Source organism: Stegostoma tigrinum, chromosome 11, assembly GCF_030684315.1.
Source record: "Stegostoma tigrinum isolate sSteTig4 chromosome 11, sSteTig4.hap1, whole genome shotgun sequence".
Taxonomy (NCBI): Eukaryota; Metazoa; Chordata; class Chondrichthyes; order Orectolobiformes; family Stegostomatidae; genus Stegostoma; species Stegostoma tigrinum.
The window spans coordinates 48,081,517-48,109,302 of record NC_081364.1 but is presented as its reverse complement, the minus strand read 5'-3'; the positions used below and the strand labels follow the sequence as shown (position 1 = coordinate 48,109,302).

At 39.5% G+C, this 27,786-nt stretch overlaps 2 protein-coding genes across 4 annotated transcripts in view; one reads left to right on the top strand and one right to left on the bottom strand.

Annotated features, from left to right (window-relative positions):
- The window catches only part of LOC125460346 (ataxin-7), a 144,343-nt gene extending 140,777 nt beyond the window's left edge, over positions 1–3,566 (top strand). For both annotated transcript variants that reach the window (XM_059649936.1, XM_048547740.2), the window contains exon 11: positions 393–3,566. In XM_059649936.1, coding sequence (XP_059505919.1) covers positions 393–410 — 18 coding nt within the window. In that variant the 3' untranslated portion in view covers positions 411–3,566. The remainder of the gene's footprint in view (positions 1–392) is intronic.
- A 3,381-nt stretch (positions 3,567–6,947) lies between these two features.
- psmd6 (proteasome 26S subunit, non-ATPase 6) lies at positions 6,948–27,575 on the bottom strand. Of its 2 annotated transcripts, none has more exons than XM_048548112.2 (8): positions 27,326–27,575; positions 24,676–24,881; positions 19,718–19,863; positions 18,841–19,060; positions 8,445–8,553; positions 8,030–8,198; positions 7,388–7,465; positions 6,948–7,266 (listed from the first exon to the last, which is right to left on the bottom strand). In XM_048548112.2, the coding sequence occupies exons 1-8, from the start codon at positions 27,468–27,470 to the stop codon at positions 7,170–7,172; spliced, it is 1,170 nt and encodes a 389-aa protein (XP_048404069.1). In that variant the 5' UTR covers positions 27,471–27,575; the 3' UTR covers positions 6,948–7,169. The 2 variants fall into 2 exon arrangements, with proteins under 2 accessions (XP_048404069.1, XP_048404070.1); XM_048548113.2 differs by having other exon boundaries at positions 8,030–8,189.
- Positions 27,576–27,786: the final 211 nt, after the last annotated feature.

Genomic DNA, 27,786 nt, shown 5'->3' with positions numbered 1-27,786 from the left:
GGAATCACTCAGTCTTATTTTTTCGCAAACAAATTCCAGCTTCCTGCTTTCCAATTCACAGTAACTCTGCACAACTTGTAATGGTACATTTTTTTTAATGTGGCACAATAATGCATTTGTTTATCAAAATTATTTATTGAAGACGGTATTTTTGCCAGGTAGGATATTTTGTCCTAGTTGACTTGGTTCACAGTAGATTGTTCTTAGTTGGGCTTTGCAGACAAAAGGAATGAGTGTTGTTGCTTCTAAGGGGAGTAATTGTTGCAAACTTTATTTAAGAAAAGCATTAATAATACAATTTTTAAATTGTTTTCTTTTGAAAAACTAAGAAAAATGGATCATTCTCATACAATAAACATGTAATGGTTAACAAACGTTTATTTATTTTGCAGCCAAAGGCCCGACCCTAAAAACCAATGCTCTACTGGAAGAAACTGGACATCTTTTTTTTAAAGCAGGCATCTCGACTGTAAGAGGCCTTGAAATTATCTCAACTTCCCTTGTTCCTCAGGTCTGGAGGTACTGTGGTTAACCGAATTTAAGCATTGTATAGGCTCTGAAGCCAAGTTTGTGGAAATGCCAGCTTCTGTAATGACAGTTTTTAAATTAAATTCACATAGATATCTAGATAAAATTTGGCCGTTGCAGGTGTTCAAATCAGTATTAAATATTGGGTATGGTGATAGAATGACTACTGATCTGAGATTTATGCAAAGATGCAGTTTTTAAACAATTTTCCACTGAGTGCATTGCTGAACAGAACTGCCAAGAGTTTAAGCATAAGTGTAATGACAAATTAAGTTAATGGGATATTTCTTTGTTCTAAAGGCCATTGGCATCTACTGGAAACTTGTAACACAAAACAAATATGTTGTATTTATTTTTTCATTAGATTTGTGTGTACTGTGTCTACAATTGAGCTAAACAGTTGCCAAGTGATGACTTGTCAGGTTATTTTTGAAGTTACTGTTTTATTTTTGTTTAATCTGCAAATCTTGGCTTTTTTGAGCAGAATAAACGTGGAATTAAAATGACAAATGGGAAGTTAAAGTCCAGCAAATGCTATAGAGTTTTGTTGGTGGTGATTATTTTAAGATTTTTGTGTGTAAATTCTAACTGCTATCTGGTTAGAAATACAGCAGACTGGTGACCTGAAAGAAAATTGCATCATGTTTGGAGTATAAATGCAACAATTTTATCTTTATGAATAAAAGTATTCACGTTTGCTTAATCAATTTTGTACCATTGATGTGGTACAATCTACTGGGGTTCAGTGGCATTTGCAGCTTGGTCTTGCCTTTAGAAAATGGTAAGAGAATGAAATGATTTTAGTGTACGCTGCACCCTCCCCTTTTGGCCTATCAGTAGTCCACAATTTTTGCACTAATAGATTATATCCGAAATCCTAACTATTCTGGATTAGATTTTAATAAAAGGGATACAGTTGAGTTTTCATGTCAGTATGTGAAAAATCAGGGATTTCAAATGAATTCCACAAAGCATGTTTAAAATGACCACTTTATTGAAAATTTGGGCACTTTTCAACATTTTCCCTACTTGTCTACAAATTGGGTAGTCAGCTGAAAGCAATGCTTGCAACAGCTATTCCTGTTGCTCCTTTCTCTTACTCCCCAGTATAGATGTAAGGAATAATGTGTGTACAGTATGGAGAACGTGAGCATACACTAACACAATCTGTTACATTTATCTTAATTGATTCTGAGGAGAATCTAATGAATTCTATAAAGACAGATTTAAGAAATAGAAAAACTAGTGTATAGTTACTCTTGAAATCACTGAACAAATGGCAGGAAAAACAATTCAAGAAGCCATCTGGTGCATATGCAATATCTTAAGTTGGTGACCAAGTAAGAATGCCATTTCCTTAATGGGTTGTAAAGGCTTCTATGAAAATTACTAAAATAAAATTGCTCCTTTCTGCTGTAATAAAATGGCACACCTTCTGCATCCAAGTAGGTATTTTTAAGACTGGCTTTTATTGAAGCTTACTTGTTCCTTTGGGACAGTTATCAATTGTAACTTTGTTTTCTTACCCCAATTTTCAACAAACCAAGTATCACAAATTTTGTACTCTTTATTTTGAATTTTGTTTAACAGATTATACAAACGTATGAAACTATCCCTATTTCAGAATGCATATTTTGTTAAAACTGTACATATTAAATATGTATTTTTGCACAGGTCATTTTCTTATATCCAGTTTTGGTACAATTTTGAAATCATCTGGTATTTATTTATTTAGAATTAATAAATAACAAGTAAAGTACCTTATTGTTTAGAGATTCACTGCCCAGCCAATAATACAAAATACCTACAGTATAAGATTTGTGGGGCACTTTTTATAAAAAAACTTTTGTCCATTTTTTGGAATTTGGGAGTGAAATGATTTATTTTTTTGGAAATGGGGGGAGGGGAATAGAGAGCCTCAAAACTATTTCACTGTAAAAAAAAGTTCATTTGTTGCCTAACTCCCACTCTGTAACAATTGAATTTGATAATCATCCGAGACACATCATCTGAAACAACTGCTTTTTAACTTTTCATTTTGCAGCTTTTAGTCAAAATTTAAAGTGCCTGATAGTTGCTTCAAAACGACTGTTTAGATTGAGCATTTAATAAAATATTGAATGTTCAGTTTTTGATTAGGAGCTTGCTTTTTCCACCTGTGGATTCTTGAGATTTAAACATGAGAAACCTTAACAACAAATTAATTTGGAATGATTAAATCTTTCAATTGTGAAATATATCAATTTCTTTCAAATTCTGATTGTAATTGTGTGCACGTGTGGTTATACCACCAGCCAAAAGAAAAGGCCTTTGCATTTCTACTTCTGTTGAAGCACCAAGTTTTAAATAATTTTGACAGTGAAAAGATCTAAAGCACTATTGCTGTATAACTTGACTGATTAAACTAATTGTTCTTCTGAGTTTGACCCATAGTATCTAATACTAGAATGTAAATATTGTCATCCTGGTTATATTTTGAAGGTGATGGTGCCTTTTGGAAAGGAAATATCTTTGATTTCACTGAGTATCTCCTAAACCTCTGTGGATTAATCCAGTCACAAAATGCAATGTTTCAGGAGTAAGTCTTCCTATATAATATATATAAATGATCCTTGACCGGATCCTATACTAATACTTCAAATTCAAATGAAATTTATTTTAAGATAAAATGCCGAGATGAATATTCTGAACATAGGAGAGAAGTACTGTCTTAAAATAGGCACTCAGACCTGTAAATTCAGGTTTACCTAATGTAAGGAATAAAAAGAATTGCAAAGACAAAAGCAATAGAAACATAAGTGAAGAGAACACTACACATCTCAAATGTGAATGTAAGCCTAATAGCAAAGCATCTTTCCCTTGCTCATTATTTTGAGCCTGGTTCTAAAAGCAACCTCCTGTGTAAAGTGTGAATAGTTTCAGAAGTACGCATAATCAAGCACACCTGGTCACTATGGTATCAGCTGGACTTTGTGTTGCCTGCTGTATAATTCATGAACAAATGTCATGGGTCAGAATCTTTCGATATTTGAAAATGTATAGTCTATTTGTTTTGTAACAAGTTGTGTAAATAAAAATAATTTATACTGTTATTTATAATAAATGCAGTTGTTGATTCTTTGTATCATTTGACAGTCAGAATATCTAAATCGAGCTTGTTGACCTGGTGACACCCTCCCCTGACACATACCAACCTGAGGTCCTTTGTAAGACCATTATTCAAAATACAGGTAAATGTGGCTCCTCCAATCAAAGGCCGTTTCTGCTGTTGATAGATGTGGTGACGGTTGAGTTGGCTGACAGTACAGTCACCACCCCAAGCAGAGTAGGACAGAATAAGTAACAGGCTGTCAATGGATTTTGCTGCTGTCACTAAGCCGACTCTTGTGACTGTATTTGGAACAAATGTACATTACAATTTAAGGTGATTTTAAAGGATGAGAGAGTGAGATGTGTTTTAGTTTAAGTACATTTGAAGAAAAGATTTCTGAACCCTTTGGAACATAGCCTTATACAATTTAAAATCAAATGGGAGTCATGTAGATCCAAAGCAAGAAATGCTGTCTTGAGGTTTTGGATGTTTAAAACTCTGCTACACTTCTGACCACATGTTGACTTTGATATTGGTTATCTGGTGTCAGTTAAACATTTTGATCCCAAGACAAAGTGAAAAAAATTCCATAGATGCACATAAACTTGACCAATCATCCATTCTAGGATAGAACATAGAACATAGAACATTACAGCACAGTACAGGCCCTTCAGCCCTCGATGTTGTGCCGACCTGTCATACCAATCTGAAGCCCATCGAACCTACACTATTCCATGTACGTCCATATGCTTGTCCAATGACGACTTAAATGTACTTAAAGTTGGCGAATCTATTACCGTTGCAGGCAAAGCATTCCATTCCCTTACTACTCTCTCAGTAAAGTACGTACCTCTGGCATCTGTCCTATATCTTTCACCCCTCAATTTAAAGCTATGCCCCCTCGTGCTTGCCGTCACCATCCTAGGAAAAAGGCTGTCCCTATCCACCCTCTGATCATTTTATACGTCTCAATTAAGTCACCTCTCAACCACCTTCTCTCTAACAAAAACAGCCTCAAGTCCCTCAGCCTTTCCTCATAAGACCTTCCCTCCATACCAGGCAACATCCTAGTAAATCTCCTCTGCTCCCTTTCCAAAGCTTCCACATCCTTCTTATAATGCGGTGACCAGAACTGTACGCAATACTCCATGTGTGGCCGCACCAGAGTTTTGTACTAGCCTCTAGCCTCCTGAGGAAATAGAGATGTTGTTGCACTTTTAGACTGTTGCATCACATGGGTGTACTAGGACAGACCGTTGGTGATTATCACTCCCAGGACCTTGATGCTCTCGATCATCTCTACCTCAGCACCATTGATTCAGAGAGGGGTATGCCCTTCACTCCACTCTACTTCTTGATGTCAATGGTCAGCCCCTTCATTTTGCTGGTGTTGATAGAGATTGGAACATCATCATCTTGTCCTCAGAGCTTGCAAAAACCTCAATATTGTTGAACAATTACAGGGGCTGGGACTCCTCAATTATAATCCCCTGAATCCTCCTAGTCGCCTCACCTGTGATCACACCCTCCCGTTTCTGATCACAGGCCAATTTTGAATTACATAGCCTGAGGGGTGTGACTTCCCTCTGGAGCAAAATATCCTGGTAAATTCACCCTTCCCTGCCCTGCTGTTCGTACTGAAGGTAGCACTCACCTCCCTTGCCTCAAGATCATTCCAGGGCTCTTCTGCTGGCCTGTGTGGGATCTCTCACTGCTATATTCAGGCTGTGGGTGGTATCCTCTTCTAAAGATCACTGGCTTCGTCACCTTCTAATATACGTGGCCTCACAAGTGCAGAGACATATGCATTTTGCATCCAGCACCAGAGATGATAAGACCATAAGATATAGGAGCAGAATTAGTCCATTTGGTCTATCGAGCCTGCTTTGCCATTCTGTCTAGGCTGCAATGTTTCTCAAACTTATTTTCCTGCCTTCTCCTCATAACCCTTGATCCTTTTATTAATCAAGTTGGTTAACAAACATTCCTCCCACAAACATGGTTCTGATAGCTGGCTCAAATAAGACAACAGCTTATAGGAAAACATCCCAAAATGTTTCTCAAGAGCATATGAGACATGAAGCCCCTTGAGACAGATGGCAGATGAATGAAAACTGTTAGATTCTGTGTGTAGTCTAAAACGATCAAAATTTATAGCACAAAACCAGACCACAAGTCTCTAGTAGTATTAATGCACCACACAGGCTGCCTCTCTAAATAATTGAGTGGTCCACAACTACTCATTCACATAGACAAATGCAAGTGTTTACATTCTGGGGTTTAATATGCCATTTTGAAAAGGATTGAGTATCTCCTAAAACTCCAGATTACTCCAGCCACAACTGCAGTTTTTTGGGACTAATTTAGCTATAAAAGGATCCTAGTGGGGCAGCACACTGGTGAGGCAGCAGTGCTAACAGCTCCAGAGACCCAGCTTCGGGTGACTATCTGTGTGGAATTTGCACATTCTTGTGTCTAAAGATGTGCAGGTTAGGTGGATTGGCCATGCTAAATTGCCTGTAGTATTCAGGGAGGTGTCGATTAGGTGGGATGCTCTGAGGTTTGGTGTGGACTTACTGGCCAAAGGGTCTGTTTGCACACTGTAGAGATTCTGATTCTATGAACACAACTACTGCTTTAAAATAGGCATGTCATCTAACCCTACTAACAATCTCTTAGCTGCAGCTGTCTCTACAGGTAATTGCTTTAGAATTCAAATGTTCTCTGAATATAGCAGTGTGCAGTTAAGATCAAAGAGAATTAGAAGGACAAATACTGAACATCCTCTGATTATTTTTAATAACTCTTGAATATGCCTGGACACTGACTATAGCCTCCATCTTGCAAAGTTTTAACAAGTTTTCCCTGTTACAGCATAGATTCCTGATTCCCTACAGTACTCATTTCTAGTATTTTATGCTCCATGTGTACTTTGGGTATTGTGTAAAATACTTGCAATTTCAAACTGTAATCTATTTAAGCAGTAACCGCTGAACAGTTGTTTCTTCTATGACCTTGTGCAAGATTCTACATGCACTGGGCCTGTAGCTGTGAAATGATAGTATTGAAGGGACAATTGGTTAAATATGCAGATTTAAATGTTTCAAAAGCATCTAGAATTGGTTGGGAATCCTTTTAACCAGAAAGGAAGGAGTGTGTCAACTTAAACATGCTGTAAACAATTTTCCATTAAAGTGGAAAAAAAATGCAAAGGCACTAGAAAAGATTGAACTGATGTACTGTTTCTTAATTTCCCAGTGTATCTTTGATAGCATTATTAGAATTACAGCCTAATCTTTAAATATACCAATTCTGAAATACATGAGTCTTTATTTCAAAAACATGCTCTGGGTGTTTATTATATACAGTTCAAAATGTTTACACTAGTAAACTATAAAATGTAGCTTACATGTACATAAAGGTTTAACAATGGCACAAACTAAACCCATGATTTGTAGATATTAAAAGGTCACATTTGAAGAAATAACTGGAACAAATCAAAACCTAAACAGCCATTGCATGTGCCTAGAGCTAGTATTCCTTTAACAGATTACATATTTATTACTCGTGACAGTTTCTGGACTCTGTTCAATAGCAGGTCTCCCTTCTTTATAGTTTCCTGGTACTGCCAGTTCTTGCTGTCAGGCCTGCAACAATAGTTATTAATTATAACCATTAATGTCTAAGTAAAAAGAAATTAAATCATTTGAAACTAAAGTTGGATCACATCACTGCGTCAGTTTTTCCATCAGATTTCTTATTACATACCTGTTGGTTTCTACTATTTCATTCACTTTATCTATTTTACAATGTAGTCGACCAGCAGCAATGAAACGTGACAGTTCCCTGCAAATCAAGTGCAAACAATTTATTAAACATGCTTAATCAGGAACGATAGTTTTACTTGATTTGTATACTAGTGGCCTTGATTAGTACAAGACAATTAATCCTCTCAATCCCCACCTCATTTACTTTTTTTTAAAGAAAAGCAACAACTTGTAAGTTGGAAATTAGCAGATAATACTGCAGCTTTGCAAGAAAACTGGATCTGAAGACGACTGTAAAAGAACAGCTAATGAGCTCAAGTTAGTGTGGTTTGTTCAATTATTATTTTGTATTCAAAAGGGAGACAAGTTTTGATAATTGTCACAGTTTTTTTCATGAATTATAAACTTCCCCATTTTTTTAATACATCTATATAACTATTTGGAAGCTTAGGAAACTTTCAAGTATTATGAATTTCACTATTTACTTAGTTCCTAAAGTTTGTTTTTAAAATGTGACATTAGAGGACATAAATTACAGAAGAATGCAATATTAAACAGGCTTTGGACTAAGCACTCAAGCTGAGTGTTTAAAAAAATAAGTCCAGAGTTCAATTCCAAGGACAAGAGATAGGAACCAACTTACTGATCAATGAACTCCACACCAACACCAAAGGCTTCCGCCATATAAGTAAGCGTTAATGAACGGTAAGATTCCAGGAGTTGACTATATGCCAAAATTCTCATTTCACGTACATAGTAGCGATAGTGAGCAGAAAAGAGCCAGTCCTTTCTTAATTCCTGTTCTACTGTGGCTAAAGACAGAGCAAATTAGTTTGTAGAAAACCATTTTGCTTTCTCATTTCAAAGCAAAAAAGTCTAGACAACAGATGATTTCGGTCTTCTGAAATTTAAAGTATTCATTGCACTGATTAAGCTTTTTTAGTAGGATTATACTGATCATTGTGAATATTTCCTTCCCTACCTCAAGTGCAGATAGTTCATATGTGACTTTCATATGCACACAATTTCTAATATTAAATACAGAAACACTTACGTACCAAGAGACTGGAAGAAAACCCCATAACGGCACTCATAGAGGGAGAAAAGGTACTGTCGAACTGCTGGAAGACTATGCAGTACTTCAAGAATCTCTGCACCTTTGATGACCTGGATTTAAACATTTACAATTGAAATTTTAAAATAACCATTTTTTTTTCTAATCCATGCCTTCAGATTACTAAACTTATTTAAATTCATCGGAAACAATAAGGTACCTCTGAATGATTGCTCAGTACTGTTAATTGTTGATAGATAGAAAGATAGAACAGTACAGCACAGAACAGGCCCTTCAGCCCACAATGTTGTGCTGACCATTGATCCTCATGTATGCACCCTCAAATTTCTGTGACCATATGCATGTCCAGCAGTCTCTTAAATGACCCCAATGACCTTGCTTCCACAACTGCTGCTGGCAACGCATTCCATGCTCTCACAACTCTGTGTAAAGAACCCGCCTCTGACATCCCCTCTATGCTTTCCTCCAACCAGCTTAAAACTATGACCTCTCTGGCTATCACCTCTATCTATGCCTCTCATTATCTTGTATACCTCAATTAGGTCCCCTTTTCTCCAATGAAAAGAGACCGAGCTCAGTCAACCCCTCTTCATAAGATAAGCCCTCCAGTCCAGGCAGCATCCTGGTAAACCTCCTCTGAACCCTCTCCAAAGCATCCACATCCTTCCTATAATAGGGCAACCAGAACTGGACACAGTATTCCAAGTGCAGTCTAACCAAAGTTTTATAGAGCTGCAACAAGATCTCACGACTCAAACTCAATCCCCCTGTTAATGAAAGCCCAAACACCATACGCTTTCTTAACAACCCTGTCCACTTGGGTGGCCATTTTAAGGGATCTATGTATCTGCACAACACGATCCTTCTGTTCCTCCACACTGCCAAGAATCCTGTACTCAGCTTTCAAATTCGATCTTCCAAAATGCATCATCTCGCATTTATCCAGGTTGAACTCCATCTGCCACATCTCTGCATCCTGTCAATGTCCCACTGCAGCCTACAACAGCCCTCTATACTGTCAACGACACCTCCGACCTTCGTGTCGTCTGCAAACTTGCTGACCCATCCTTCAATCCCCTCATCCAAGTCATTAATAAAAATTACAAACAGTAGAGGCCCAAGGACAGAGCCCTGTGGAACCCCACTCACCACTGACTTCCAGGCAGAATATTTTCCTTCTACTACCACTCGCTGTCTTCTGTTGGCCAGCCAATTCTGTATCCAGGCAGCAAAGTTCCCCTGTATCCCATTCCTCCTGACCTTCTGAATGACCCTTCCATGGGGAACCTTATCAAATGCCTTACTGAAGTCCATATACACCACATCCACAGCTCGACCCTCATCGACTTTTCTAGTCATATCCTCAAAAAACTCGATCAGGTTTGTGAGGCATGACCTGCCCCTCTCAAAGCCATGTTGACTGTATTTGATCCAGATGGTCATAAATCCTATCCCTCAGAATCCTTTCTAACACCTTGCAGACGACAGACATGAGACTTACTGGTCTGTAATTGCCGGGGATTTCCCTATTTCCTTTCTTGAAGAGAGGAATTACATTTGCCTCTCTCCAGTCCTCAGGTACGACTCCAGTGGAGTGCGAGGATGCAAAGATCTTCGCAAGTGGCGAAGCAATTGCATTTCTCGCTTCCCAAAGCAGCTGAGGACAAATCTGGTCCGGGCCTGGCGACTTGTCAATCTTAAAGTTTGACAAAATTTTCAGCACATCAGCTTCCTTATCTCTATCCATTCCAGCATGCACACCTGCTCTTCAAAGGTTTCATTCACTACAAAGTTCATTTCTTTCGTAAAGACAGAAGCAAAAAACTCATTTAGGGCTTCCCCGAACTAAAACTTGTAACTAACTGACATGCTGTACAAGCTTTGTCAGAAGCTAAGGCACAAATTCAGTGGCACTTCTACAAAAGATAGATGAATTAGTAGTATCTTGTCTTTCATTGATTCCTCGATTGCCAAGTGAGCCGATACGGTTATCAAAATCATATCTTCGAGACCTGTGTCTGGTCATCCAAAGTTCACAATTTGCCACACCTATCCTTCATTCTCACAGGAACTTGCTGCTCCTGAACTTTCATCAGCTGCCATATGAAATACTTCCACATGCCCAATGTGAATTTACCCTCAGCCACCTCCAATCAACACTCTCCGGTTCCTACCTGATATTGTTGTAGTTCATCTTCCCCCAATTTAACACCTTCATCCAAAGATTACTGTTATCCCCATCCATGAGTAATTTAAAACTCACAGTATTATGGTCACTATTCCTGAAATGCTTCTCCCACTGAAACTTCACTCACCAGCCTGGGCTCATTTTCCAAAACTAGGTCCAGTTTAGCCCGTTTCCTGGTTGGACTGAATACATATATAGTGTCCAGAAACTCTCCTGAATGGTCCTTACAAAGTCTGCTCCATCCAAGCCCCTTGCACAAAGTCAGTCCCAGTCGATACAGAGAAAGTTAAAGTCACCTACCACAACAACCCTACTGTTTTTATATCCTTCCAAAATCTGTCTACATACTGTCTCCTCTATTGCCTGCTGGCTGTTGAGAGGCCCTGTAACTTCTCTACCCCTTTTACATCACTTTCTATCACGCTGGAAACATCTAACTCCTGGGCCATTCAGCTACCTTGTCCCTCTCAGCCAAGTCTCCATAATCACAGTAATGTCACAGTTCCAAGTACTAAATCTGAGGTAACTACCTTTTGTGGTCCTACATTTCAACGTTATTTCCAGTTCTCTAAATTCTGCTTTTAGGTTAGGACCTCATATTTTACCTGTCATTTGTACTAACATGTACCATGACCACTGGCTGTGCACCTTCCCCTCCATAATGGCCTGCAACTGCTCGGAGACATCCTGGATTCCTGTACAGCAGGCAGTGGTAGTGGTCCCACTCCTGAGCTAGTTTCACCTGCCCAGAGGTTTGTCAGAACATGTCCAAACAAGACTTTTTTAAAAAAAGGAGGCTCTCGTAGTGCAGAGGTAATGTCCCTAAATCTTAGCCAGGATGCTGGGATACAAGTCTCACCTGCTCTAGAGGTGTGTAATACCATTTATATAGAGGTTGATTAGAGAATATCGAGAGAGGAGATTAATATCGTATCTGAAAGACAACACAGTCTGCATGCTTAGATCCCTCCACTAGTGTCATCAACCAATTCCCAACATTAGTAATTCATGTGCTGGGTGTGGAAATTTGAGCAACTTTGGTTGTAATATTTACTTAAATGACAAATACTGCAGTTCAAAACTGGATGCATTAGTTGCAAAGTTCTCAGGATGCAAAAGGCTGTCAATAACACGATTTTCAAACGAACATTAATACTAGGGCCAAAGCCTGACTCGCTTAGCATAGCCATCCAGGCCAGCAACACAATGAACCTTTGCACGAAAGAAACAAAGGAAAAGCTGGAAAAAAAATCAGGCCAAGCAGCATCTGGGGAAAGAAACAGAGTGAATGTTTCTGGTGACATTTCATTTTACTCACTGCTTTTCTATACCCTGGGAATAAGAGAACATACATAGAATCACACTGCACAAAGTCTGAATGGCTTCTACCACATCTGCATCAAACATCCAAAGAACATGCCATCTCAACACACCCCACATTTCCCACAGCTAATCCACATCTTTTAGACTGTGAAAGGAAACTGGGGCACCCAGTGGAAACCCACGCAGACATGGACAGAGAGAACGTGTAAACTCCACCTAGTCACCCAAGATGGGAATCAAACCTGGGTCCCTGGCACTGAGAGGCAGCAGTGTTAACCACTGCCTAGCTGCCCAAAACAACCTTGAAACAACTTGTGTATTGTGAAATTTGCCCCATTACATACTGTAGCTCCATACATTGTTGATAAGCAGCTGGAAGAGGAGTAGGCCATTTACTCCCTTGGCCTGTTTTAACATTTCAGCAGTCGCTCATTAGTACTTCATTACATCTACTTTAAAATTCACCCAAAACTCTTGATACACTTGTTTTAAAATTATCAGTTGACTCTGAATCCATACTTTTGAGAAAAACATTCCAGATATCCACAATTCATTACTGGACAAAGGAGTTTCCAATTCAAAACAGACCAGCTCTAATTTTAAGATTGCTCTGGATTCTCCTACAGAAATATGTTCCTTGCAACTACCCTCTTAAATCCCACTGTTGGATCACCCCTGAACTCACTGGAATACAAAATAACTGATATAAAAAGGTGTTTCAGCCAATATTGTAGGATTACTGCTTGAGACACCATTCAATTATAAATAGTACATTACAGCACAGTACAGGCCCTTCGGCCTTCAATGTTGTGCCAACCTGTCATACCAATTCTGAAGCCTATCTAATAAAATAGTTAGGGGAAAGCCATTTAAGCCCTTTGAGAATGTGCCAGCATTCAATAAGATCAATGTTGATTCCCTGCATCAGGTACATTTCTTTTACTTATGTAAATTCCCTTTTTATCTATTAGTCTCAAACTTGCATAATTAGTGACTGGGCATCAACAGCTCAAGACGGAGAAATGCACGGGTTAACTTCAAGGAAAGATGTTTCTCCAACATGAGACTGTGATTCCTTAGTTCGATATTGGCCATCCTTCTTCAATACTTGGTTGTCTCTGCTAAATGTTATAGATGGTAACACAGCTCTCACACAGGCTGGGCATCATTCAGGGGAAAGACAGTCACATCTGTCAAATGTGCTCAATCTGCTCAAACGTTTCTAGCAATGTACCCAATTCAAACCAAAATTATATCTGTATAAAAAGGGAACAGAAACTGCCAACTGATTGTCACCTGCTACTTATTTCTCAAAACAGTATTTTGAAGCATCAAGTTCAGTAGGAATGTTATATATTTCAATGACATCACTTCTCACATTTCTACACTTTGTAGTGTGCATAGGAATATAGGCACAATTTGCTCAATCTCTCTTCACTGGCCAGTTTATTCATGCAGGAATCAGGCCAGCAAACCTTCATTGCACTTTCTCCACAGTGACCATGTATTTCCTCGGTTAAGTTGACCACATTCATACTGAGTACATGGTGAACAACTGCAGTAAGATTTATTTAATCTTTATTACAAAATAATTCAAGTTTAACACACTAATTGCTTTCCTAATTCATGCTCTTAACGTATGTCAACTTGGAGTCATCGAGATGTACAGCATGGAAACAGACCCTCCCATCCAACTCATCCATGCTGACCAGATAACCTAATCATTTGGCAGCATTTGATCCATATCCCTTCCTATTCAAGTACCCATCCAGATGCCTTTTAAACACTGTAATTGTACTAGCCGCCACCATTTCTTCTGGCAGCTCATTCCATGCATGCACCACCCTCAGAGTAAAAATTGCCCCTTAGGTCCCTTTTAAATCTTCTGCCTCTCACCTTAATCCATGACTTTAGTTTTAGACTCCCCTACCCTGGGGACAGGATCTTGGCTATTAACCTTTTTCCATGTCCTTCCTGATTTTAAAAGGACATCCCTATGCCTCCGATGTTCCAGGGAAAATAACCCAAGCCTATTCAGCCTTTCCCTATAGCCCAAACCCATCACCCCAGCATCATCCTTACAAATCTTTTCTGAACAGCCTTTCAAGTTTGACATCTTTCTTACTGCAAAGAGACCAGAACTGAATGCAGTATTCTAAAAGCAGCCTCACCAATTTCCTGTACAGCCGCAACATGGCCTCCCAAACACCTCTTCCACCACCCTGTCCATGAACATCAACTAGCCACAAAACGACATGACCCACTATCACTAGTATCCTTACATACAGATGAGGAAGGACACCACTTTGATTGGGACAACACATCCATCCTAGGACAAGCTAAACAGAGACATGCACGAGAATTCCTAGAAGCATGGCATTCCAACCGGAACTCCATCAACAAACACATTGATTTGGAGCCCATCTACCATCCTCTGAGAAAAAGAACAGGAAATGACATCACCAACCCAAGGAAACCTAAACACATAAATAGAAAGCGGGACATAACACCAGCGCTTCGTCGGAGGCTCACTGATGATATTACCTAGAATGGTGACGAAACGTCTGAAAACTAACCTTCCAGCTCAGCGAGCAAACTCACATCCAGAACCTCAACCTGAGCTACAAATCTTCTCAAAACTCACTAGTAATCTAAGTGTGATCCAAGGAAGCCTCTACACAACTGAAGGAAGACTTCACTGCTACTGTACTCAAATCCTCTTGCAATAAAGGCTAACATTCCATTATTCTTCCTAAGAGTTTGCTGCACCTGCAAGTTCGTCAATAGTGACTTACTGACATCATCATCTAGGTTCCCTAGTACACCTACACTTTGCAATGTCTCACCATTTAAGAAATATTCTGTGCATGTGTTCCTCTTACCAAAGTGGATAACCTCAATTTTATACACTGTTTCTGCCACAGTCTTGCTCACTCATTCAGCCTGTCTCCTGAAGCCTTTTTACATCTTCCTTACAACACATTCCCACTTAGCCAAATATCAGCCATAAATCAGGAAATGTTATATTTTGTACCCGTATTCAAATCGTTGATAAGCATTTATAAACAGCTGGGTGGGGCCTATGTGCTGGTCCTCTTGGTACCACACTCGTCTCAGCCTGTCAGTGTGAGATTTATTCTAGAATCCACAGAATTTTGGAAGATCGACTATCTCTTTAGCCACCTCCTTTAACTCTCTGGGATGTAAAATTTCAGGTTCCAGGAACTTAATTTTCAGCACTCTAAAGTTTCCGTTACAACCTTCTTATTAATATTACATCCCTTCATTCTCCTTAATCATTTGGATCTCTTAACTCCGGGTGGTTTCTTGCATCATCTTTAGTGAAAATAGGCACCAGGTAACCATTTCAATTCCCTGTCATTTCTCTGTTGTCCCGACTGCCTGCAATGGACCCACATTCATCTTAGCCAAACCTTTCCTTTTCACATACCAACAGAAGCTTTCACAATGAGTTACATTTCCTGCCCTTAACTTTGTCCTTTTGGCATGATTCTGCATTCAAAGCACACTCGATGCTCCACTTTGTGTCCTGTCTTTTGGTCTCTCTCCCTCGCAGCTTTTCTATTCAGTTACCAACTTTATTCCAATTTGGACTATTCCTCAGGTTCTCATTTCCTTAACAACCTAGTACAAACCCACCCCAGCACACAAGCAAACCTCCCGATGAGGACAGCGTCCCCAGTCCTATTCAGATGCAGTCCATCCAGCTTGCAAAGTCCCACCTGCCTCAGAAACAGCCCCAATACATCTGAAACCTGATGCTCTTCCTCTTAAACCAGTTCTTGAGCCACGTGTTGGATTGACAGATTCTCTTGCTCTTATTAGCATGTGGCACTGGGAACATTCCTAAGATTAGTGCTTTTCAGATTCTGCTTTTTAATTTCCTGAATTCCCTGAAATCTGCTTTCAAAACTGCATCCTGCTTCTCAGCCATGTTGCTGTTATCAGTGTGGACCTGACTTCTGGCTGCCTCTCCATCCAGTTCTCAATTCTGAGTTTTGAAGAAGGTTCACTGAACCAGAAACATTAACTCTGCTTTCTCTCCACAGATGCTTGCAGACTTGCTTAGTTTTTCCAGCAATTTCTGCTTTTGTTTCTGATTTGCAGCATCTGTACTTCTTTCAGTTTTTCTGCATATAGGGTAGACTAGGCAAGCATGGTAGATTTCCTTTTCTAAAAAAAACCTTAATGAAGCAGATGGGTGTTTATGTCAAACATTGAATAAATTTTAGTTTTCCAGCCCTCTGCTTTTCTAGTCCAGCACCATAATGACTATGCTACCATAGATGTTAATAACAACGGGTCTTAGCATAAACTTCAATGCACACTTTACTGTAGCAATCTGGTTATTTCCACTCCTATTTTTGCATATACCAACCAAATTAGAGCATGGTCACAAAGCAAGAAGAAACTGAATTTAAACAGCCCCAACCTCAGCTCACAGAGGATTCCTGCATTCTGTAGAGAAACTGCTTCACATCAGGAATTAGATTTAAATCCATGATACCACCAAATCTTCAATTATTTATTCTCTTACTAGCTGTAATTTTCAATGATGTTCATAAACAACTTTGTTATTAATGATGCTACTGCACCTGCTGAGTTTTTCCTAGCAATTTTGCTTTTGTTTCAATCGTTAATGTTTTCTAGTAATTTTTCTATGGAGTAGTAAATAATGTCTTTCTGAAACTAGTACAGCAGTGGATTCATAATTATAATTTCATTGTGACAGTGCCTCTAAGTGGTAATAAAATTTTCTCATGGGAAGAGCAAGTAATTTACACTCAGGTAACACTGATCCCATTCTCAGAATATCTCAAAGCATTTCATAATCAAAGTATTTCATAATGGATTACTTTACGAATGTATCTAATTTGAAAACAGCACAATTATCCAAACAGCAAATAAACAAACAAGTAATTCTCTGCCTTCAGTTAAGAGATATATGCTGACTAGGACACAAGGTAAACATCCTGCATTTCTATAAATTTTGTCGCAGGATTAATTAGAGCCAGGTAAGCAGATAGAAGCCTTGCATTACCACATCTAAAGGGTGTTAGCCTCAAATTACACAGCACAACCTCAATGTTAGTTGAAGCATCAGCTGGTTTATGTTTCCAGTCTCCAATGATTCTTCAGCCACACCTTTCACAGGTTAGAGAGCATTAAGCTAACTAACAAAGGCTGATAATCTGGCCATACTGACAGAAAATCCAGACAGTTTACCCTTAAACACTGATAACATTCTAAATTCTTGGCTGTCAGTGAATTCTCTGCTCATCAACTTGAGTAAGATTAGAGCTCACCATATATTACCAGGCATACTGAACACACAGTAATCCTAGAAACCCAGATAACAAAGTGTGGAGCCGGACAAACACAGCAGGCCAAGCAGCACCTCAGGAGCACAAAAGCTGACGTTTCGGGCCTAGACCCTTCATCAGAGACAGCTTGGCCTGCTGTATTCGTCCGGCTCCACGCTTTGTTATCTTGGATTCTCCAGCATCTGCAGTTCCCATTATCACATCCTAGAAACCCAATCAGACTAAGCCAACATGCTACACTGTATGAAAGACACACAAATGCATATGCATTGTACAAAGTGCTAAATAATACTGTTTTATATATAATCTAAATATAATCATTTAGATGTGACAAATGCATCATCTGTTTCACCACTTTTGCTCAGGCTGTAGCTTCAATAATGTAATCCTGAAGGGAGTGACAGAAACATAAACTGATTCCTTTGTTGCTGATGGTTAAGTAAATTTTTATCCAGACCCAATTAAAAGGAAACAAAATTTAGCTTTAAAAACTCCTCTCTACCAAATTCCATATAATTATTAATAATTGTGCTAAGTAAAAACTAATAACACGATGCTCTATTCAAAGTGCAGTCAAAATGGATTTCCTAACTTTATTCAAAATCATGCAAGAATAAAACATTTCTCCTCATGCAGTGTCTGCTCATCCAGAATATTAACCTCACCATGGCGTAACTCAGGAGAGGTGATGTCTAGTGGTATTATCACTGAACTGTTAACGCAGAGACCCAGGCAACATTCTGGTGATGTGAGTGTGAATCCCACCACAGCAGATGGTGAAATTTGATTTTGATTAAAATTTGGAATTAAAGTCTAATGACGACCATGAAACCACTGTAGATTGCCAGGAAAATACTCATGTTGTTCACTAATATCCTTCAGGGAAGGAAGCTGCCATCCTTAACTGGTCTGGCCTACATGTGACTCCAGACCCACAGCAAATGTCACTGACTCTTAAATGCACTGTGGGCAATAAAAGCTGGCGTAGCCAGCAATGCCTTCCTCCTACGAATGAATTTAAAAAAACTCAAGAAAGAGGAAATGGCAGTCTAATCATGGGAAACAGTGTAAATGGATAAACCGACTGATGGTGAAATAGTTTTACATAGTGTCATATGGCACGGAAACAGACCCTGCAGTCCAACCAGTGCATGCCAAATCCAGTTGATGTTCACTGTAAAACAGCCCAACAAAAAGTAACGAAGAGAACTGTTTCTACTGGTACCAACAATACACAGTTTGGTTGCATTACCTGGATTTTGGAATGTGTCCATCACAACGGTGAAGTACACTTTTCCATTATAATACCAATGTTAAATCTGAGGATAATTTCAGATAATGCCTTGAAGTTAAGAAGAACAGAAGTTCTGCACAGGAGTAAAACATTAATGGCAGGAGTTCAAAAGATTGTATGTTGAAAAATTTTCAGTACAAGAACAAATGCAAGTGTTTCAATTTTCCACGTCCATGGAGCTACACCAAGTATACTTCTTCCAGAATTATTTTACCATTACATTGCTCACCTTTTCACGAAGGTCAGGCCGATCTAGTGCAATCATGCTGACGTAAACAGTATAAGTTACAAAGGTTTTATAATCCATGAGTTCATAGGATGTGAACGTAGAGACAGTATCTAAGAATAGCTCTGCAGCCTGCTTGAAGTCTCGAATTGCCACACAATACATCCCTTGATAAACTTTGAGACGATTCCTTCTATCCCAGTCACCACCTTCTTCAATCAAACTGCAAGAGAACCCATACAGGAAATAACTTTAGTTTTAAAATTCAGTTTAATATTCTACAGCCTTATTACAGTTTGTCACTTCTGCAAGCAATTTTTAACATTTCTTTTCCAATGTCACTATTATTATCAGCAACTGCAAGCCGTCCCAGTCACATCAGGATCTCAGGTAAACATGGTCAGTAACAACATATCAACTTATACCATATATTAGAAGTCTGAATTATGTCTCAAAACCTTGAAGCTTTGTTGACTTTAATGTTAATAGTTCTACAGTATGGTGGCTGAAAATTTATATGAACAGCATATTTAGTAGAACATATTAAACTTTTAGATTCACATCCAACACTACAATGCTACTGATAAACTGAATTTGAAACCACATGAATGAAATTACTACACCATTACAGCAAAACGATACCTGTATTCAAAAGGTTAAGTTTCAAGATGCTACATGCCAATGTTTTATATGATGTGCCCAGCTACTCGATCTCAAACTCAGGAGTTAACCACAAAGATGGATATTTAACAATACTACACTTGGATGTTTGAGAAGAATTATCAAATTGAAGGCTCCATTCCAAAATGAGAGAACATGCTACATAATGCACATGTCAAAACAAAATGATCAGATGCACACAAATCAAATGCAACCGTACCTTTTTGCCTTCTCAATGTTACGTGTAATCAGATCATTATCCATATAAAATAAACCGATTCTTAACAAATAAAACACAATGTCTAGGCGATGTCCCAGAGCCACCGTTTTGTCATATGTTTTCCGAAAAGCTGTCAAAGCACCTTCCTTAAAAACAAAACATCTTAATTACACCGAGATGAAATGATTCAGAACAGTACCATTTCATATCACACACTGAACATGTTTAGTATTGTTGCTAAAGAATACTAACTAATCAGTTCCGGACTATCATGGATTAAATCCTTTAAATGTACAAACAGGCAAATATATCATCATTCAATTTAACTGGATCCAAATGAAGATCAACCCCAATTACACAAGCAGTTAAATAAAGATTTTAATCTTTGAAATAACTGCAATTGTAGATTAAATATCAATGGCACATTACATCTTTCTATCCACTGAAAACACTTGCCTCTAAAAAAATCCCTAATTCTGGCAGTCATTTTCCTTACAATCATGTCCCATTATAAACTCCAACACATATTTAAAACAGATATGTAGATTAGACATGTTAATATTTCTGTCAGTGATAATATTGTGATACCTATTCTCTAAGCAAGTCTGCTTTACAAATTGCCACAGGATGTGCTATTAACTATTAATAAACAACAGCCTAGTGTGACTTCTCAATCTCTTGCAGTACATTTAGGGAAAGTGAAAATCAACTGTGTTCTTCAGGTGAAGCATGATTAGAGGGCACTGAATAATTAGATCACATTACAAAAACACAAAAAGTCAGTGACCACTTTATCACTTGCTCTTATTTCATATACTTGGATTTTACATGATAATACATAGTTTAATATCGATACTTCTAGAAATTTCAGAGTTGCAAACAGTTGACTGAAGCATCCACCCTTATCTGGTGAACACATGGAGGACCAGGAAACAAAACTGAGGTGCTACCTGTCACAATTGCTAACTTCAAAGAAAGACGCCCAGAAAGATCATTTGATGTCAGTGGCCCATACTTCCACTCACCTAATGCCAGCTGGCTTCTGGGTCAAGTCAAGAGGACCTTCAGACATCCAGCAACAGGCATGTCATCAAGTAGGATAAGCAATTAATCACACCAAAAAGATAGAAACTACAGGTTCCTCACACTTTTAATTTTGCATTTCTAAATTTGCGAAATAATTAGGACATATACCAGGGATCTAGTAGGACATAAATTATGAAGTTTTGAAAAAAATTAATGTGGAATTTTACATCATAATTTAAAAAGCTGGGACATGTAACTGTATATTTTATAAAAAGAAATGAATGTCCAGGGGTAGGCCAGTTAACTACTTGAGCTTGCTCCACAAGATTGTGTCTGACGTGCAACCTCTAGCCATCTCTGCCCCAGATCACTCTGCTTTTGGTTAGCAAAAGTCAATTATTCCTAATTATGAATGCAGAAAATTATCCAACATTAATTGTCATGTGCGGAAAAGAGTTCCAAACTTCAAACGTGACATTCATTCAAAACAAAATATTTTTTCAGATTGTTGGTTTTCGGACAGAGGGTCAACTTGTTTAGAACCGCGGCAGTTTTATTATGCAATTAACTGCCTAAGGAAGTAGTAGATGCCTCTAAGTGGTATTAATAATTAATATTTTTTCAGATTGTTGGTTTTCGGAGTATGTGGACTTCTTTTGCTTCAAGATAGTAATTTAGATCTACTACATCCAAAATGTTTTTATGATAAAGGACAATACACACTGGAGGGGTGACAGAGTCGACAATTATGCAGCACAGAAACAGACCCCTCAATCCAACATGTTCTTGCTGACCAGATATCCTAAACTGACCTAGTCCCATTTGCCAGCATTTGGCCCATATCCCTCTAATCCCTTCCTATTCATAAACCTTTCCACATGCCCTTGAAATGTTATAATTGCACCCACCACCGCCACTTGCTCTGATAACTCATTCCACACAACATACACCGCCCTCTGCATGAAACTGTATCCCCCTCAGATCCCTTTTAAATGTTTCCCCTCTCATCTTAAACCCATGCCGTCTAAGTTTTGGAATTCCCTACCCTTCTCAACAAAGTTGTGCAAACTAGGTGGGACTGGCCATGCTAAACTGCCCCAGCGTCTAAGCATTTGTTGTTTATCTATGATTCATGTGGGGTTACAGGAATAGTCAGTTTAGGTGGGATGCTCGTCGAAGGATTGATGCAGACCCGATGAGCCAAATGACCTCTATTTGCACTGCAGGAATTCTTCCTACTTATGGAGTCGTACAGCACGGAAACAGACCCTTCAGTCTAATTCATCCATGCTGACCAAGTTTCTCAAACTAAACTAGCTCCATTTGCCTACATTTGGCCCATATCCCTCTAAATCTTTCCCATTCATGTACCTGTCCAAATATCTTTTAAAATGTAACTGTACCTTGCATCTACTACTTCCTTAGGCAGTTAATTGCATAATAAAACTGCCGCGGGTCTAAACAAGTTGACCCTCTGTCCTTTTTAAATCTTTCTCCTTACACCTTAAAAATGCCTCTAGTTTTGAACTCTCCTATGCTAGGGAAAAGTCCTCTGCAATTCACTTTATATATGCCCCTCATGATTTTATAAACCTCCATAAGGTCAATCTTCAACCTCCTACACTCCAATGAAAAATATTCCCAGCCTATCTAACCTTTCTTATAACTCAAGCCCTCTAGATCTGACAATATCCTGGTACATTTTTTCTGAATCCTCTCCAATATAAAAATATCCTTCCTATAGCAGTGCAACCACAGCTGCACATATTACTCCAAAAGGTGGCCTCTCCAACATACTGTACAACCACAACATGCCACCCCGAGTCGTATACTCAATGTTCTGAGCAACTAAGGCCAACATGCTAAATCCTTCTTAACCACCGTGTCTACCTGTGACACAACTTTCAAAAGACTATATACCTGAACCCCTAGGTCTCTCTGTTCGATGACACTACCCAAGGCTACACCATTAACCACATAAGTCCTGCCCTTGCTCATCTTACCAAACTGAAACAAATCACATTTATCCAAATTAAGCTTCATCTGCCACCCCTCAGTCCATTGGTCCAACTCATTAAGATCCTGTTATAATCTTGGATAACTGTCTCCACTGTCCACTATACCAGTAATTTTGGTGCCAGTTGCAAACTTTAGTACTAAACACGCATCCTAAATTCTCATCAAAATCATTTATATAAATAACAAGTAACAGTGGACCCAGGACCGATATCTGCTACGCCACATTCACAGTACCATGCTGCTGATCAATTTTAATTTTATCAGAGTATTAAATGGCACTTCCACTCACAAATATGAATCATCTAAGCTGTTCTGCACAGCAGCTGTTGGATCCACGTGCTCACGGGTACTGGAGAACCATTTAAAAACAAGTGGTGAGCTACACTATTTGGCCAATCACGCACATAACATCATTTAGTCAAACCATGACAGATCTTCCAATTCCACCTTCCTGCATACCCTGTATCCCCTAATATCCAAAAATCTAGCCACGTCTGTTTGAATAAACTTAACGGTTGATCAACCATAGTTATCTGGCTAAGAAAATTTAAAAGACTCTCAGTTTTGTTAGTAAAAAAATCACTTGTCTCTGTCATAAACTGCTGACTCTCATTCCAAGACAGTGGCCTTGTGTTCTAGACTGGGGAGGCATTTTCTCACCACTGCCCTATCCTTTAAGGATTTTCTCAAATATGCCACTGGAATTGCTCCTTCTACAAAGCAGACTAGTCAAGAGTCCAAAATGTTAAAATGGGAGACTACTGTCAGAGAATCGATGCTGTTTCCCACAATACATCAACCTAAATTGAAAACCCTTTTACAGGTTTCAAAAGGAAAACACTTTTTTTTGGAAAAAGACTAAATCAAGGAAATCCTGTATAATTATTTATTGGTTTTATGCCAATTGTTTTACTATGAAAATGAAAGTATTGCACTTGCTTTTGTCCTGATAATAAATGGCGAGGTATGTGTAAAGTTAAAGCAATACAACTTTCTCTACCTCAAAAAGATTCTGTGCTTTGGGAAACACTGTATACGCCAAAAAGTGCCCAATTTTAAAACATTCGTTTCCAAAAATATTTTACATTAAAAATTCTGCAACATACAATTATAAAGTGAATGAAACATTATAACAGAAAACTGGGTCACCAAGAATATCATGCGGTGGAGACGTTCCGGGTTCAAGTTCCAATCATGGACTGGATAACAAGGAAGGTGCGTTTATAACATGGCCAGACAGGTTGATTTTCAATCTTCCAATAGCAGCAGGAGCAGCTGAAAAGATTGCTGGTCAGCCATATGATGGAAGAAAATTGGAGCTTCTACCTTCACAATTGATAGCTTTGGGTTACGTCAGCCATGTAAGAATATTCTGCTACAGCAACTTAGGCTCCTTAGGGAAGGTAGGGTTGATTCAGTTGAACAGCAGGTGTGGTTCAGATTCAAGCTAGGGTAATTCTAGGACCTGTCTCCTTGCCCTATGTGCCATGGTGGCTCTAACACTGAGATGGACCTGGCTTTGGAGACAGAAGTCAAAAAAAGTCACCAGAAAAATCGACTTGATTGAGTAACCAGTCTCTCTTATCTTCAATGTTGTATTCTACCAACATAGTAGATTTTTTAAAAGTTTAACACAAATTAAATCATATATTGAACAAAAAGTTTTCTTGAAATCGAATCTTTTACATTCTTATATTTCATTTTAATTAATAATGGCCAATTAATTAACCTGTCCAATACCAGATTTAATATTTTTTCCGACTTTATCCCGTTCTCATCCCAACTGAATGACAGGAACTAATCGATTAGTTTCCACAGCCAATTAATCGACACTCATGATTTGCTTTCAAATGATGTCCAATGCAAAATACTGAAACAACGAACAGTGCAAAATATACCACACAGATTCTTACTTTGTCACCAATTCTGCATAAATACTCAGCCTTAGCCATCATAGCATCTCTGATTTCACTTTCTCCAAGATTCTTTTCTGCATCCTCCAATACATCATCCAGACGTTTTAGTTCTTCCTCATTTGCCTTTTTCATTTTGCTCAACAAATCTGTGTCAACCGACCACCCGACATCTTTACAAAGCTGTTCATAGTACGGTGCCATATCTAAAGAACAAAACCAAAAGCACTGGAAATTAGGAATGTCACACTCATCTTCACACTGCTCTTGCGACACAAAATAGAAACAGATATCCTACACATCCAAGTAACAGTCGATCTTGTAAAAAAGTTGGTTCTTTTCGCCAGTAGGGGGGGGGGGTTTGGCTCATGGTTAAAGAAGTAAATGCAGAGGTGGAGGAAAAATTGTTCAATGTCCAAGCGTGAGTGGTATTCGTTGATGTGTGCGTGGAGGGGGACAAAGGTGAGTGGGTCTTTCAGCTTTTATTAAAGTTCTTCACAATATACAAACAGACAAAACAAAAAAGATACTGGTTTATGGATGGAGTGGGAGAAAGAAACTGGGAACCACAGTTCAATACCACCAGTCCACAGACTTCCTGCCAAGGCATACTGTTCTTTGATGTCCTTTCACTTGTTCATAGGAGGTACAGGGCACGCTGATTAAGAAGTTGCTTAGTTATCGGTTAAAGGCAACAACATCCAGTAACTAGTGGGATTAAAGAAAAGCTGTCTTTCTGAAGGCATCAAATATCTTACTGCAGAGAATACATGAGAGACCAACTGCCAATCCAGAAGTTTACAGCCTTCTCACTGTAACTTCACACCCACAATGTGTTCAGCTACCCAGGAACCACAGAGTTGTCGTCAGGCTGATGACCATTGCAATTAGAATTGGTTACAATTGCACAAACCAATCAGCTACTCATTACCAGCCAAAACACAAACTGAATACATCCCAGTGCCATCTGAAAATGACACGAAGATTGGTGGAGGAGCAAATAGTGAAGGGGACTGTCAGAGATTACAGCAGAATATAGATTGATTGGAAAGTTGGGCAGATAAATGGCAGATGGAGTTCAATCTGGGCAAATGCAAGGTGATGCATTTTGGAAGATCTAATTCACAAGCAAATTCTGCAGTAAATGGAAAAGTCCTGGGGAAAATTGATGTTCAGAGAGATCTGGGTGTTCAGGTTCATTGTTCCCTGAAGGTGGCAACACAGGTCAATAGGGTGGTCAAGAAGGCATATGGCATGCTTTCCTTCATTGGGCAGGGTATTGAGTACAAGAGTTGGCAGGTCATGTATAACACTTTGGTTCAGCCTCATTTAGAGTACTGCGTACAGTTTTGGTCGCCACATTACCAAAAGGATGTGGATGCTTTGGAGAGGGCGCAGAGGAGGTTCACCAGGATGGTGCCTGGTATGGACGGCACTAGCTATGAAGAAAGGTCGAGTAGATTAGGATTATTTTCATTAGAAAGACGGACATTGAGGGGGACCTGATTGAGGTCTACAAAATCATGAGGAGTATAGACAAGGTGGATAGCAAGAAGCTTTTTCCCCAGTGGGGGACTCAATTACAAGGTGTCATGAGTTCAAAGTGAGAGGAGGAAAGTTTAAGGGAGATATGTGTGGAAAGTTCTTTACGCAGAGGGTGGTGGGTGCCTGGAACACACTGCCAGCGGAGGTGGTAGACGCAGACACGTTAGTGTCTTTTAAGATGTACCTGGACAGGTACATGGATGGGCAGGGAGCAAAGGGATACAGACCCTTAGAAAATAAACGATAAGCTTAGACAGAGGATCTCGATCGGCGGAGGCTTGGAGGGCCAAAGGGCCTGTTCCTGTGCTGTAATTTTCTTTGTTCTTTGAAAACATCTCTCCCAATTTGCTTTTACAAAGCAGCAGTATAAAAACCACACAAAATTAGTTTTTAAGTATCTTGTTTTTAAAAGTGCAGCAATTCCTTCTGCAGTCCCACGGTTTGGGGAATAAAAACACCCTTTTTGGATTTTAGCCCAGTCGAAATACAAAAAAATACAATGATATGATTTTTACACAGCTCAGGGAGATGCATAAGAGTAAAAGCACAGACAGGGAAAAGCCTAACATATGGCTGCAGCTGGAAAGCAACACTGTAAACTATGGCAATTTTAATTTTCGGATTGGACGTAGCTTTGATGATCCTTCTGGAACCTGGCCCTGAAAGAAGCAAGAACATTAGGCACTGCCAATTTCAACGCCAGCCCTTTGGTGCGCTATATGAACCCGGGAACGGACTGCAGAGCTGTTTCCTCAAGAGCTTTAACGGCCGGTTTTAAAATCGTAAGCATTCAGACTAAAAGCAAACGGTGTGGGTTTCTACAGCTGGTTAAAGGGGACTCTAGAGGGGGGGAGAAATAGTCACGGGGAATCGGGGCCGCTCACTCTCCGCCGCCATCCTGGCTCCGGGCCTGCTTTAATACCAGCCATCAGTGAACGGTGGTGGTGGTGCTGACATCTCCAGGTTGGAGCGAACCCGGCAATCGACGGTGTGCGAACCGCAGCCTGGGTACTAGGCCTAGGCTTGACAGCTAGGCCGAGAGGTGGCGCCTGGGTTCCCCTCGGGCCTCAGTGACTCTGCAAACCCCCGCCGCTTTCTCACTCACTATTCTCCTTCACCGACTCCATCAGCTTGCTCCGCATCTTCGGGTCATTCCTATGGCCGTCCAAAGTCAGCAGGAACTTGGCCTGCGCGATGCCCAGGTTCGGGTTTTTGGGCAAGCCTTCATCCTCCAGGTTTTCCAGCGGCATTCTTCCACCCGCACCGACTCTCCCTTCGAATGACACCAACCGATGAACACAGCCGGCGCACACAACACACCCTCAGCTCCTCGCCGCTCCGGCCGCACTGAGCGGCCCGTCACACTGCTACACTCCTCCCGCAGCGCCACCTAAAGCAGTGCTGGCAGCACTGGTTACCCAAATCTGTGTCATTGCTACCACCACAGAAAGAAATTAAGAACCAGAAGAACTGTGGATGCTGTAAATCATGAACAAAAACAAAGTTGCTGGAAAAGCTCAGCAGGTCTGGCAGCATCTGTGGAGGAGAAAACAGAGTTAACGTTTC

Excerpts from the sequence above, each read along its gene's own strand:
- psmd6 (XM_048548112.2), bottom strand. The coding sequence starts at position 27,470 with ATGCCGCTGGAAAACCTGGAGGATGAAGGCTTGCCCAAAAACCCGAAC. Across the intron at positions 8,554-18,840 it reads GGCCTGACCTTCGTGAAAAG|GTCATCAAAGGTGCAGAGAT; the intron begins GTGAGCAATGTA and ends GTTTAAATCCAG. Across the intron at positions 7,267-7,387 it reads GAAATAGTAGAAACCAACAG|GCCTGACAGCAAGAACTGGC; the intron begins GTATGTAATAAG and ends CTATTGTTGCAG.